Source organism: Aedes aegypti, chromosome 3 (genome assembly GCF_002204515.2).
Source record: "Aedes aegypti strain LVP_AGWG chromosome 3, AaegL5.0 Primary Assembly, whole genome shotgun sequence".
Classification (NCBI taxonomy): Eukaryota; Metazoa; Arthropoda; class Insecta; order Diptera; family Culicidae; genus Aedes; species Aedes aegypti.
The window spans coordinates 250308334-250323223 of record NC_035109.1 but is presented as its reverse complement, the minus strand read 5'-3'; the positions used below and the strand labels follow the sequence as shown (position 1 = coordinate 250323223).

The window sequence follows — 14890 nt, the reverse complement described above, 5'->3', positions numbered from 1 at the left end:
CTATGACTGAAGCTGTCCAAGTTGGTGTAAAATTTGCTAATCAAATTGTTATTGGATTACGTTTTTCTAATTGATCCAAACAACTATTTAAATATTTTTAATTAGAATGCTCGTTCTTTGAATGGTAGATAGGACGAGCTGTTTAATTTTCTTACAGCTAATAACGTGCATATAGCAGTTATTACTGAAACGTATTAGAAACCTGGATCCAAACTCAAAAGAGATCAATTTTTTTTTGTATCTAAGATCTCAAAAGTTAGATTCCAAACTGTTTCACCTTTATATCTTTGTCATTTTTGACTAGTTGTGTAGAACGACACAAAAAAAACTATTTGAATCTATATAAATAAAAATGGATTGGTGTTTGTATGTCACGAAATGGCTTACGAACGGGTCAACTGATTTGGATGATTTCTTCTCCGTCATGTTCGTCAAGGATTTCGACGTGTTTATGTGTATGAAAATCCCAAGATATTCACCGGGAAAATCGGAAAAACGAAAGTGAATGGAACTGTCATTTTGTATGAGTTTCAAAACGTTTTTTCAACAGCCTATTTGATGGCAAGACGAAGTTTGCCGGGACCACTAGTATGTAATAAATTTGCAACCTCTGTTTTGTGTATGTGTATGTGTTCTTTTGTTCACACCTCAAGTTTCATTTCCTTCTGTAGCAAAAAAAGTACTTTCTTATAACTTTCAATTCTTGTTTATTTACTACGAAAACTGAGTCAAAAGCAAAGCATCTTTCTTCAGCTCACGAAATAGTAATGTTTGCTGCGAAGGAAACGTGATGCTATCATTTTATTGTTTTTCCACGAAGAACGCAATCGCATCCATTGGGCAAAGTACGAAATCATGCTGAATCACATTATTTACTAACTTTCACGATCGCGATGGGCGAAACAGGAACCGAAGCGAGTGAGATCCGGCGATAGGAAAGAAAAACAGACTCCGACTGGGTTAGGGGTACCATGGGTAAAATGCATCAGTTAAGAAAGATGTACCGAAATGGAGATCAAACAACGTGTATGAAGTGTTTTATTGCATGAATCTAGCTGATTTGCACTCCTCTCTGGACCAAAGTGCACCTGAGCATCGAGACAAGACGTACCTAATGGGTCGTCCATTAACTATATAAGGAGTTACAGCGGAAGGGTGGTTTGAGATTTATTATGCGACATACAAATTATTCCTAACTTCCATACAACAAATCCTACTAGGACGGGAGGCGAGTTTAAAAAAATGTCAAAATTGTGTTACGTAATTAATGGGCAGCCCCTTAAACTAATGGACATGATGCACCACAACAATAAGGCAAGGTACATCGTGTATCAAAGTTAATTTTGTATTTTAGATGATTTTCGCATAGACGTGCTTAGAAAATGTGTGTAATTTAGTTGACAAGGACTTCAAATGAACAAGTTTTATAATATCAGTTTATTTTGAGATTGATTGTTCTGAGACGACTAATGAAAATCATATTGCTCCAATCAGAAGCTCAACAAAAACCTATTCGCAATAAGTAACATCCGAACCGTGCTTTTCGAATTTCTCGTTCTATCTCCCTGTTTAATTATTCAAAGTATATGAAATTTTCAGGGTGTGAACAATAAACAGCGTTTCATCAATCTGCATAGTATTTTTCACTGGAAAGTTGTTTATTCCACAGAAACTGACAACATGCGTTTTGTCCTAAAAGTACATGTTAACCCAGGCACCCCTACTATTTTATTATTCGGAAAAGGTTCTATAAATAAATGTATCGATTCCATATTCTCCGAGTATCTGAAATTTATATGCTCCAACTATGGAATAACCTGCAGCTGGTTTAATTTTTGCCAGTTTGTTGTCAGATTCTCGATTGTGAAGGTTGTGATCTTTGTGCAAGGTGTGGCGTGCAACTTGATCGTTAGTATAGGCCTTTAATCAGTTTTCAAATTTAAAGTGAGTAGTGTTTTAACAATAGGTAGTGCAAACTTGTATACAAAGAGAATGCTCTTCTTGTACGTAGAATTTAAAATGTGTAACAAAAAATATAGTTGAAACATCAAAAACCGTGTAATCTACACAGTTTTTGACAAATTATGCAAAGCCTATTTCTCAGTATTATGAGACCTTCCACAAGTATCAATTAAAAGAACTCTCGTAGTCGTGCGTCCGTATTAACGGTTTAAAAGGCATCAAACTAAATAACAAATGGGCAAATGTTCTTTATATTCTTATGTTAAGCTTTTTGCTGGTGCAAAAAGCCAAAATATAAAGTGCACTGTTGTTTGATGCTTCTTTCGCGAGATTAGTGCCTTTGGTGTTTTGGTTGAATCTTGAAAGTTGGATTCCAAGCCGTTTTACCTTAATAAATGGTAAAAAATAATAAACAATACATCAAAAGTGATTTTACAATGGATGTACACAAACTTCTTTTTATAGTAGAAAACATTGATAAGTATACACCGCTTGCTAATTGGTCAAAAGGAAAAATCAGTCCTGTGAATTTTGTTAGTATAAATGATGTGAGAAAAGTTCATTGTTTCAGATTTTATTCAGTATGGAGCTTTGTATACATGACATCATTATCAAAGTATATTCTATACTACTCTTGACTTGCCACATCTCGATATTGATAAGACCATCGAGACATGCAAGAAATTTGCAATTTACACTAGGGTTAGAAACCCTCTGGAACAGGAAAATTAACAAGGTCAAATTTGCAAAATTGTCTGGTAGAAGTCGACCTCCTTTGTCACGCTTTTCGTATGGGAGTTTAAAAAAAATATGTTATTTGTTTACGGAGAACGCATCTGAAACTAATAAATGTAAATTTGGAACAAAAATGAACAAGAACACATCAAGATAGAGCTATCGAAATAATGGAGTATCGACATGTGGAAAGTGAAATTGAAAACAGATTGAACGGACCGTAGAAATAGTCGATATAGGAAGCGATATCGAGATGAAAAACATCCAGATCTTGGTAGTCGACTGTATGAGGTAGATTTATCTATTAAATCCGACGCTCAGATGGTTCGTATGGTTCAATAGAATTATTTCATTACTTTTCGCGTTACACTGAGGAAAAGTCTCTTCTGTGACATATTGATGAGTACACGTTTACTATCGCTGGAGAAAATTTTAACTCATTGCTTCAAAAGGTTTTCGGTGCATAAGTGCATGTTTATTCTACAAGAAAGTATTCAATGAAAAATAAATAAAGTTCACTTCGAGTAGATTTTGGGTTCTAATGAAACTATATCGCTGAATAAGAGATCATAACGGATATTATCAGAGCTAGGTTCTCGAAAAAGTAACTCATGCACTTATCAACAACTAGAAAGTTCAGAACAAGTTCGATTTATACTTTCTTTCTACTTTGTGGTAAACATCATTCTATTTAACAGTGCGCATCGTACCTTCAGGCTGTGCGTACACGAATTCTCTCTGCTCTTGGAAGTTTTTTTTTAAACTACCTAAAGCAATATAACAGTACTTCTCAGTGCTACGAAAACAGTACTTTTCAGTGCTAAAAAAAACGGTACTTTTCAGTGCTACTAAAGCAGTTGTATCAATACTTTTCATTACTATTTTTTTTCTACTATTAATCCCTGTTTGTACCCGTGGCTTCGATTTTTCGTTGGACCCGTTGGCGAAATTCTTCTTGGACACCGGCTTAGGAAAAAAAACTCTCGAAGGTCACGTCTTCTTTCGTTTATTCACTAAACATGGCTGAAACTACAAACAAACGGAAGGATATATCTCTGAATTCTGCCCAATTGCCTACCAAAAAAGTGGGGTTTAAAACTGGTACTACAAGTGGCAACCCGACCAGACGGAAGAAACAAGATTATAACAGAATGTGTTCCTCTGATATGATTTTTTTATATCACTAGTTGTTACAAAACATGTACAGTTAGTAGTTAAAAAAACAAAAATTCAACAAAATTTGCACCAAATTAAAGGATTAAGGATTGTTAATGTTGTTAATTGTTAATTAAGGATGTTACAAAATAATAAAATTATTGCAAACGAGGGGACGGACCTGGTGTAGTGGTTAGAACACACGCCTCTCACGCCGAGGACCTGGGATCGAATCCCATCCCCGAGATAGTCACTAAAAATTTTAGTGACGGCTTCCTTCGGAAGGGAAGTAAAGCCGTTGGTCCCGAGATGAACTAGCCGAGGGCTAAAAATCTCGTTAATAAAGATAGAAAAAAAAAAAAAAAAATATATTGCAAACTATGTTACTGTTTATGACATCGGATGTTATTTGCAACAAACTTATAAATGCGATGTCAAAAATATTACAAATGTTGTTATAAATGTGTTACTTAAAATATAACAAATTGAGAACAAAGCCATCTTGATAGCAAAATTTTATCCAGGTATGTTATTTTAAATTGCTGTTGATAGGAATTTGTTATAATCTTGTCATGTGGTTCTGGTCGGGAAGAATGGAAGAAAGAACTTTTCACCGGATTGCGCGCTCTCTTCAAATGAGAAATGAGTAATCAGTTCGATGCTCTAGACAAATTTTCCGAACACCAAATCGAAGCAGTCTCTAGCCCAGGCTCTTTGATTCAAGTGAGGAAGTAAAAAACGCCGTCATTGTAACCCAAAGCACGAAAGCAGCCGCTATTGCTGAGAGGACCGCAGGAAACCGCAGAACTCGCCTCATAGAAGTAGCAGACCACCAGCTAGAAAACCCCACCGGTTCGAGTCTCCCACCAATTGCCAAAACGCAGTGGTGTGGCAAACGAGACTTGCGCAACTCAAATGTTAAATTCGACGACAGAATAAAGTAAGTTTTAAGGCAGGTGATTCCTCCATCCGATTGCGAAAAACCGTCGCCGAGATTCTTCGCAAAGACTACTCAGCACACCAGCGACGATACACAGACGGATCCCTCTCCGTACGAGGTGTTGGGATAGGTATAACAGATGAAAATTTAGCAACCAGCCTCATCCTCCCCGGACAGTGCTCTATCTTCTCCGCCGAAGCAGCGGCTGTTCTATATGCCGCCACTGTACCTACTACCAGCCCTATAGTCATCATCACCGACTCAGCGAGCTGCTTCACAGCACTCCAATCTAAACCCCTCGTCACCCGTGGATCCAGGGGATAATAAAAAAGGCCCTATGCGACCATAATGTGGGTTCCAGAACACAGCGGCGTTCCTGGAAACGCAACCGCAGATTTCCTTGCAGGATCCGGCCCTTCTGGCCCTCGTTACAGCACTAAGGTACCCCTTGCTGATATTCGAAGGTGGGTGAAATCGACCACACGCCAGACATGGCAGGCAGAATGGGCAAACTCACGAGGGGCCTACCTGCGAAAAATAAAACGAAGCACCGATGCTTGGACACACCTGAAGTCGATGAAGGACCAAACAATAATCTCCCGGTTGAGAACAGGCCACACAAGGATGTCCCACAATCACGGAGGAAACCCTTTCCATCGGTCCTGCGAAGTCTGTGACACGGGTAACACAGTTGAGCATTTTATCTGCAACTGCCCAGCCTTTGATAGCCCCAGACAGATGTATGGGATTTCTGGTAGCATACGAGAAGCCCTGCAGGACGACCTCTCTTCAATGGGGGCGCTTATCTCCTTCATTAGGGACGCCGGATTATACTATAAGATTTAGATTGTCCTTGTACAATTCACGTGATCGTAACCCACTAGCTGTTGTTGTCCCATGATATGCATGTTCTGCCATCTGATTAAACTGATCCGTCCATTCGTTCGCTCTGAATGTTAGGCACATAAGAAGTGGCTCCTTATTGTACCCCCAGGTTTATGTTGTGTTAATTTGTGGTTTTATGTCAACTAGTTTTAATTAAATCTCTCTCGATGTAATTACTATGTGTCCCTAGACTAGTTACAACATTTTTGTTTTTTTTTTTTCTCAGGCTGGCCCTTCAGGCTTGTCCTGTTTTGTTTTTTACCTGACTGGGGATGAACCTGCCTACGGCAGAAAATCCCTTCAATAAAAAGTAGGGAAAGTGTACCAGTTATGGCCATAGTGGTTCCCTATTTGGACACATATGAACTTTCAATACCTTTCACATTTTACATCTTTTTGAATGTCTCAACATCAAGATATATCTTTATTCTTCCTACTACAACACACAAAATCTTTCAAAATGTGAAGACATTCAAGTAATCACGTATGGCGAAATAGGGAACCACTATGTCCATAACTGGTACACCTACCCTAATTCAATTCAATTCAAATTCATATCTGACTTACCTGAGTTACCTCAGGGATGTCAAAAATCCTTGTTTGCGGATGGCACAGGCCTCTCCCTCAAAGGACAAAACCTGCGTGTCATCTGTAGTCGATTGCAAAAAAGTTTGGATATTTTTTCTTCATACTTGCAAAAAAGGAAGATTTCTCCTAACACTTGTAAAAATGGAAGATTTCTCCTAATGCTTCCAAAACTCAACTAATAATATTCCCACATAAACCAAAAGCTCTTTATTTAATACCTTAAAGTAGACATGTTGTCACGATGAGAGGAGTTCCAATAAATTGGTCAGATGAAGTTAAGGGCATTCAAGTCAAATGTAACAAATATGTAAAATGTCTCTATCCGCTTATTAATAGAAAATCAAAACCTTGTCTTAAGAGCAAGCTTTTGATATTCAAACAAATTCTCAGGCCAGCCATGTTGTATGCTGCACCAATATGGACTAACTGTTGTAATATCAGGAAGATAGCTCTGCAGAGAATTCATAATAAAATTTTGAAAATGATTCTGATTGCGTTATATATTTAGGTTAAGTAAATTGAAAACGTGTTTTTTTTCTCTCTTAAGCGGGTGAAATCAACTCACCTGTAAAAATTTGAACTGCTACGGCAAATGAAATGTAATATGTTGTTAACAAAATGTTGATAAATCTTTAATTTGTTTTATCAAATAAGGATGATAGTGTTGTCTAATAACACAGAACACCTAGATATAAGAAAGGAATGTAATGTTTGGAATGTTACTAATAAAAAAATAAAAATGGTGTTATTTTCACCCAACACGAGGATTTTATCTTCTTCAACGGAAATTTATTCATCGTTTTTGTCTAGTTTTTAGTCTAACTTGAACTGTCCGATGTCTGAAATTTCGTTGGTTCATGACTATGCGGATCCAATTTTTCTAAACGTATTTTTTGGCAAACCAGACCAGTCCATCGCTTCTACCTCGAGTAATGTTCTCATGCATTATTATAAAAAAAATTCTCCAGACTTATTATAACTATTTATCTTTATTTGAGTGGCTTTTTGCCCTGGGCGTGTTCGCCAATTCCTCCAGACGTTTTTCCACTGATTCTTTTACCGTTTTCTCCAGTTGTTCACAAAGCTTCATTCCAGGGTTGAAAAAAAAATTGTTTCGACATTATTCAAAGAAACAATACAATAACTCCTACACCGATTTTTAATTTATTCCAGGCATTTTCCTAAGGATTATTTTAGAAATTCGCCCGCGATTACTCTAAGAAATTGCTCGAAAGTTCCTGGTTTTTATAATAAATCTTCGAGCTGTTTAGTAGAATACCTATAAGTAGATGAAAAAACCGAATTTAGTACTATACCATTTAATTCCACTAGAGTTTGTATCCTTTGACAGATACGCGTATTTCGACCTCAACTGTAAGGCCGTCTTCAGTGTCGTGTACTAGACTAGGCCTTACAGTTGAGGTCGAAATCTTCTGGTTTTTATTCGATGATATCTATTACAATATTTTAAAAAATTCCTCTGGGATTCGACATTAAGTTCCTCCGAGAGAAATGCCTTGAAAAAAAGGCATTTTATTAAAATATTTTTGCAGCGGTTCAATATTTAAAAAAAATCAAATAAAATTTTCAATCCTCCATGGATTTTATTTATTTACATGCCTTCGAACAAGTCGCACAGACTGATACTTATGAACTAATACTTCTTTTGAATGTTAACTTCGACATATTAAAATCAAATCTGTCAGATACTTCGTTAAAACGACGACAACAAACATAAAACGGATTATTCTGTCCAAACAAAGTACGATGCACAGGGAACCGGAGAAACTTTCAAGGTTCCAGACTGCAGTAATTACATATTACAGTGTTTGCTTCGATCCTTCATAGATAAATTTCTTAAGGGATTCTGTCCGATTTTCTTCAAGAAATTTCATCAATATCCAAATTCGAATGTTGTGTTTTCAGTATAGCTGATACAAATATTTTATTGACATCGAAAAAATAAGCATAGCATAGCATAAACTGACTGTACATGTCAATGGTTGCTACTCCGTGATTGATCGGAACTGGTAAGAATTGCACTACGATCCAAATGAATAAGGGATGGGAGTTCCCGCTTACACTCGAAGTGCAATTTTAGCAGATCTAATATTATTGATCAATAACGGCGCCGGCCAAGTCCTTACAGTCAGTTGGGATGGGGAAGGAATGTTAGGCTGTAATGATTGTTGCTTCTAGAGACCGAGAATACCTCTGCATCTCCACAATCACCACGGGAAGGGTGTTTATTAGTGAGGTAGGAAAAGATCTGGGATCCCTCTGGGAAAACCTCTGGTCGATGATGCGATCCATGGACAAGGGGGAAATATACGACTTATATTTAAAGCTAGTTTTGTATTTTTGTCTCAGAAGTTTTTGGTAGAAGCTTTAAAAAATACGTCAACATCTGTAATGTCGAACAATTCAAAAGATGTTTTTATTAATGACGAAAACTGATTTTTTTTGTGGTATTCAGTTGGAGCTGCCTGACAGCTTAACTTGTCAAGGCTGAACCCTCGGTCTGGCTTTTGCCAAGTTTCCCCTCTACCAGGACCAATACTCAGACGGACTAGGCAATGGCGCCCACATGAACACTGTTTTTTATTAGTATTGTGACGTGGTAGTTTTTGAAAAATACCCATATTCCCTTGCTTCTGAAAAAAGGAAGCATTGTGAAAATCAGCAGCTCCATCAGAATTTATTTGAAACTAGTGGGCCCAGCAAACTTCGTCTTGCCATCAAGTAGGCTGTTGAAAAATGCTTTGGATCGTCCCATACAAAACGACAGTTTCGTTCACGCTCGTTTTTCCGACTTTCCGGTGAATATCCTGGGATTTTTATACACACAAACACGTCGGAACACTTGACGAACAAAACGGAAAAATAATCATTCAAATCGGTTGACCCGTTTGGAAGCCATTTCGTGACATACAAACACCACTCCATTTTTATTTATATAGATAGATAGATAGTAGTGTAGTAGTGTCATTATTAATACTGTCTAGTCGAAATGGTTTTGAAAGGCAAACTGAACATCACCAATAGTATTAATGTCCACTTCGAATAAATTAATCATTTGAAATGGGCATCAATTCTATCAATGACGCAGAATGTCCGTTGGATCACATCCGAGATATTATTGCGTCTATGCCAAATAAATTATGACGCGGCTTTAATCAAAAAATGCCAAAATGTGATACCACCACTACAGGTTACGCCTTTGGTTTCCATCATATGGGCTAATGGATTATGCCCTCCCATCGCGGCATGGTCGCATAACCAAGGGGAGGGTACAATGTTAAATTGTTGTTTAAGTCTGAACCAAATTAGACTGTTACATTGGATACTTCTCTCATTTAGCTGGAGGTTGCTGCAATCCTTCGTTGGTCCGTTGGTTCCGACGATCGTTCCCGTATCCGCGTTTCCTCGGCCATTACGCTGTTTACATTGCATTGTTGCTCGTGGTAGTGGCGGGTTAAATATGAAAACAAGGATAGGGAGAGAAGAAATGTTAGTGATTGTAACATGCTTTATTGCAGTATTGGCCTACACTGAAGTCATACAAAATTCGCTCTTTGGATTCCCACGATAACAATCCCTGAAACTGATTATGAACCACATAAAATTTATCCGAAAGAGCAAAAATCTTAATGTTTCAATGTAGGACAATCCAGCTTTATTGCATGTGAGAAGTTCTTGGTGATATTCTCACAACGGCCATTCAGAATGGTTCGACGAATGTAGATAAAAGATCATTATGATAAAATTAACGCGACGACATGTTAGTTAGCTCAAAAAGATTATTGTATTTGCAACTGATAATTTAAATAGTTAAGCTAAGGGTCGGTTATTGTATATAATTTTATAGATAAAGAGAAGTATAGCACGAACGCGAAGTAATGACCTTCCACTCCATCTTCAAGGGCTCCCCACAAGCCCAACACTTCATTCTGGCACTTTAGAACGTCCATGTTGTAACTTGTTCACACAAGAAATCTGCCTCTGTTCTGCCGAGTTGGCAGAACGCGCCCGTACCCCATTCTGAACCAAAGGACAGGATTCAACTAATACCATGGTATCTTAACTACAAATACAAAAGCTACTTCTATGCTTTTCCACTATTACGCTCACGATAATTATGTTATGATCGTTAGAATAAAAACGGTAGAGGTTACTACTACATAACAGAAATACTACCCAAAGAACGCTAATGTCGCCAGTGTTGGTGTGAATGCAAGGTAGTGCAAAAATGTTTAGAGAATTAAATAAGTTATAAATTGCAGCATTCTGTTCAAAAATATTATATTATTTTATAGAAGACAGTAAAAAATGAAACATTTCAGTAACGACAGCGCCATTAGTTTTCTAATTATTATACATATATCAGTAATACTTCTCTAATTCCGCTACAACCTCTAGTAACGCAATATTGTAAAATGCCGTAAATCAGCACATTTTGGAATATTTCTCAAACATTGGAAATTATTGTTAACGATGTTTTTAATTGCAATTATGAATATACAAAAAACAAATAGCGGTATGGGCATCGGATTGAGCAGATGCGCTGAATTAGGGCAATCCACAGTATTGGTCTTATACCAAGGTAAGTATTACTACGTTGTTAGTAAACCTAATATAAAAGTCTATTTTCAATGTGTGAGACGCAGAGACCACCCGCACCCACTCTTGCGCCTCGTGGACTATTGAAAACGACTTGTGTATATTGAACTAATACTACTATTAGAAATAGTGCTACTGATAAAGGTGATCGTTGGTTTCCCAGTCTTGTTAGTGATTTGAGTGTTAGTAGAGACTGGTAGTAGGCCCTGCCGGTCCCTCCAGCATTACGCGTAGTTATCTGGTGTTAGATCATGCGACAGTAACTAAACTCATGCTGAAGGTGTGATAAATCAAGTGTAAAATATATTTATGCATTGAAACACATGTCATTATATAATTTTATTGACATCGAAAAAAATAAGCAGTAAAACTGAAAAAAATATCAAAACCCATCGGATTTGTTAAGATATTTGGTGGAAACCTTCAGGTTTTGATAATCGTTTTATCAACTGCCTCCTCAAAATACCAAATTGGGCCCGAAAAAAAAATGAGGGAGACAAAAAGTCAAAGTCAAATTTGTAATTTATTGAAAAATCCTAGGAAGAATTTCAACTATAATCCAGGAGTAGAGCTCACACAAGTTTTATTAGAGGTTACTCAGGATTTTTGCAAAATATTCTCCACAAAACTCTGTAAAATTTCCTTGATGTTTCTCTGAAAACATCCCTGGATGAATAACTGTAACATTTTTTTTAAGACATCCTTAGACATTTTTTCAAACATATATGGAAGAAGTACTGTAAAACTTGTACTGGTCCATTGAGTATGCTTATAACAAATGAAAACAAATCATAAATCATTAAGAATCAGATACCTGTTTCATATTTCAAGCTAACGAATGATAAGATGTGTATTAGTTAAAAGTTTACCACAATAAAATTAATTATATTTCAAACGCGTGTTCTATCTTACGGTTAATCTATATATACTGAGGTACTTCACTGTTCACCTCAAGCCTAAGTATATTGCTCATTTATTTAAATGTACCAATTTACATGTTTCATTTCAGGAATCAAATCTGCAGCGATGAAAACCGGGTTCAGTTTACAACCGGAGGACGCATCTCTTTTGAGAGTTCCTGCCCCACGGTTTTTTGGGCCATGCCAACAGCGGTACATCATCTCTTCTGATGAAAATATTTTCAAATTAATCCATTTCAATTTTCTCCAATTTCTCCACAGATCAACACATCGCAACATTCTTACCCTATGGAAGTGTGGGATCAAATTCCAGACAAAGACATCATTTTAAAGCTGTCCGTTTTGATACCGATTGTACTGTTTGGCATATTGGGTAACGTTTCCCTCTTGGAAATTATTTTCTCCAATCGATCATTGCGCACACCAACGCATATGTTAATAGCAAATCTCGCCCTCATTGATTTGGTGACGTTGTTGATTTGTCCACCAATGTTCATATTGCACGACATTCATCAGAGTTACGTACTAGGACCAATTGGATGTAAGCTGGAAGGATTTGTTGAAGGTAAATCAAATTTAGTTTTTTATCATATGATAATTGATCAATACTTACAATAATTCTAGGTGGACTTCTTATCACTTCTATTTTGGCTCTCTGTGTCGTAAGTTACGATCGTTTGGCAGCAATTGTTCTATCCAGAAAAGCGAGATTCAAAATGAGTAGCGTTATTGTAGCATCGATTGGGTGCTGGATTTTAGGGTTTGTTGCTGCTTTGCCCTTAGCAATTTATCGAAACTTCAAAGAAAGAGACTGGAGCAATTTTCACGAAACATTTTGCTCGGAAGATAAACATGTGATGCCACTATACTGGGACTATATAATTATCTTGTTGGTTTGGCTTCCGTTGAGTGTCATGATGGTTACTTACAGTACGATCTTGTGTAAACTAGATCGGTATGAAAGAAAAGCAATGAACAGGGAGCATCCAATGGTTGTAAGGTACAAAAGTCGTGTGGCCAAAACATTATTTATTGTACTTATTACCTTCATAATTGTAAGGATTCCTTTCACCGTTATGATCCTGATCTACTACAAGGATGTCGACGATAATAATAGTTTTGCGGTACGTGTAAATTTGTTAAATGTGACACTATTATTTATACTGTTAAACTTACAGATAAGTGAAAGCTTCATTATGCTTTGGTGGTTTGCCAAAGTTGCTTTCATATTCTTGTATTCTGCAATGAATCCGATCATTTATGGATTGACCAATAGAACATTTCGGAGAGCATTCAGGGATTCGAGAATCCTTGGGACACTTTTACGCTTCAGCGACGATGAGCAAGTTGATGAAAAACCAAAAAAGCCAAGGATCATATCATTTTCGAAGAAAACGCATACTGAAGGAATGATTTCAAAAAGAGGAATCAAAAGGTAGTTTTCCTTGGATTTGCTTGAACAGAAACTATTTATATATAACGATATTTTCAGACGATCGGCTACTAACTGGCTAAATTCCACAATAAGATGGAAGGATAGGCGTTACAATAATAGAAAAGTGGAAAACAATAACCCGGAAGCTAATGGAACACAATCATCGGAAACAGGAGCGAGGAATGCGTCTCAGGAACAGAAAGCCTCAGTCAATGAGCCAATAATCGCTAAGCTGACGTAAGCGCCAACATTATAGAAAATAAGTCATTTTTGTTGCTATGTATTTTATTTACACTAAGTTGCTCTTATTGGACGTGAAAAGAACAGTTTGTTTGTTTTTTTTCTCAAACATATGTGAGTTATTAAAGAAATTTGAATGACATAAACAAATTTATATGGTATGGTGTGGAAACCACGATACAGTGAGTAATAGAGTGATTAAAAAATAGTTTTTGCTTCATACCACACCGCTCATTCGATTCTTCCCAAAATTTGGGCTCATTCGGATGAAAATTGAGACTTCACAAGCCCTTCAAAGTTTATATGGGAATAACAATGGGAAAAGCAAGCAAATCATTCAATCGGTCAAAGTGTTTGCCCTTCTTGGGGATTAGAGCTATGTTGATAATAAAAGATAGGCCCTTCCTTAGCCGAGTTGTTAGGTGTCTGGGTTGGAATCCCGATCGGTCCAGGATCTTTTTGTAATGCAAATTTCCTTGACTATAGCTTTCGGGGTAATGGAATTCGGGGTGCTAGCATTCGGGGAAATGGAATTCGGGGTAATTGGGTGGAGTCCCAGTGACCCATGCAGTTCAGCCTAATTATTATAGTCTAAGTTTTACAACTCATATAAAAATCAATAACTAATTACTGAGGCATCCGATTTGAAAACGGTCTTCGGCAAAGTTATAGCAATAGAAATTATTAACCATAGAAGAATAATGTCGCTGGTGTTCCTTTTGTTCTGGCTGTCAAACTGCATACATTTTCGCGTTGACATTTATAGCCCCGCCTATCTCCGCCAGCAAAAGATGTTCCGACAGCGACATTCTTCTTCTATGGTTTATTACTTCTATTGTTATAGCTGATGAATGTATCTTAAATTATCAACGTAGTGCGAATCTCCAAAAGCACATGAGCAAACACTATGACCGATTGAATGATTTGATTATCCCATGAAAATTACTCATATAAACTTTGAAGGGCTTGTGCAGTCTCAATTTTCATCCAAATGAGATTAAATTTTGGGAGGACACTCAGAATTTGATCTTGAATCGAATTAGCGGCGTGGAGTAAATACGATTTTTTGAACCACTCTAGTGATAAAATGTTCAAAAAAGTTCTAGTGATCTGCCAATCAAATCTGTTTATCGATTAGCAAAATAGAATGGTTGTTCGCATGCGTTGTTCGATGATAAATATCCATGATGAATCAAAAATCTCTTAAGTCCAGTTCAGATTCTCATTCTCTTCCAAACTAAAAGATTCTTTCACTCAAATGGACCACACACCTGAAAGCATTTTCCCAGCAATAATAGTCCTGTATGTTACATCGACTCTGAAACCGTGGGCAATCATGTACACACTTATCAACAACAATAAATGCTATAAAGAAGCATAAATTGTCTTCTGTTACTAGTGTTATAAATT

General features: G+C 36.9%; 1 protein-coding gene across 3 annotated transcripts; it reads left to right on the top strand.

Moving 5' to 3' along the window:
- The first annotated feature begins 1831 nt into the window (after nucleotides 1-1831).
- On the top strand, nucleotides 1832-13771 carry LOC5570362 (neuropeptide FF receptor 2). Of its 3 annotated transcripts, XM_021852364.1 has the most exons (7): nucleotides 1832-1944; nucleotides 11895-11997; nucleotides 12067-12370; nucleotides 12430-12805; nucleotides 12866-12929; nucleotides 12984-13240; nucleotides 13298-13771. In XM_021852364.1, exons 2-7 carry the CDS (start codon nucleotides 11986-11988, stop codon nucleotides 13479-13481), a joined length of 1197 nt encoding a protein of 398 aa, XP_021708056.1. In that variant the 5' UTR covers nucleotides 1832-1944; nucleotides 11895-11985; the 3' UTR covers nucleotides 13482-13771. The 3 variants fall into 3 exon arrangements, with proteins under 3 accessions (XP_021708056.1, XP_021708054.1, XP_021708055.1); XM_021852362.1 differs by having other exon boundaries at nucleotides 12430-12929; XM_021852363.1 differs by having other exon boundaries at nucleotides 1834-1908; nucleotides 12430-12929.
- Nucleotides 13772-14890: the final 1119 nt, after the last annotated feature.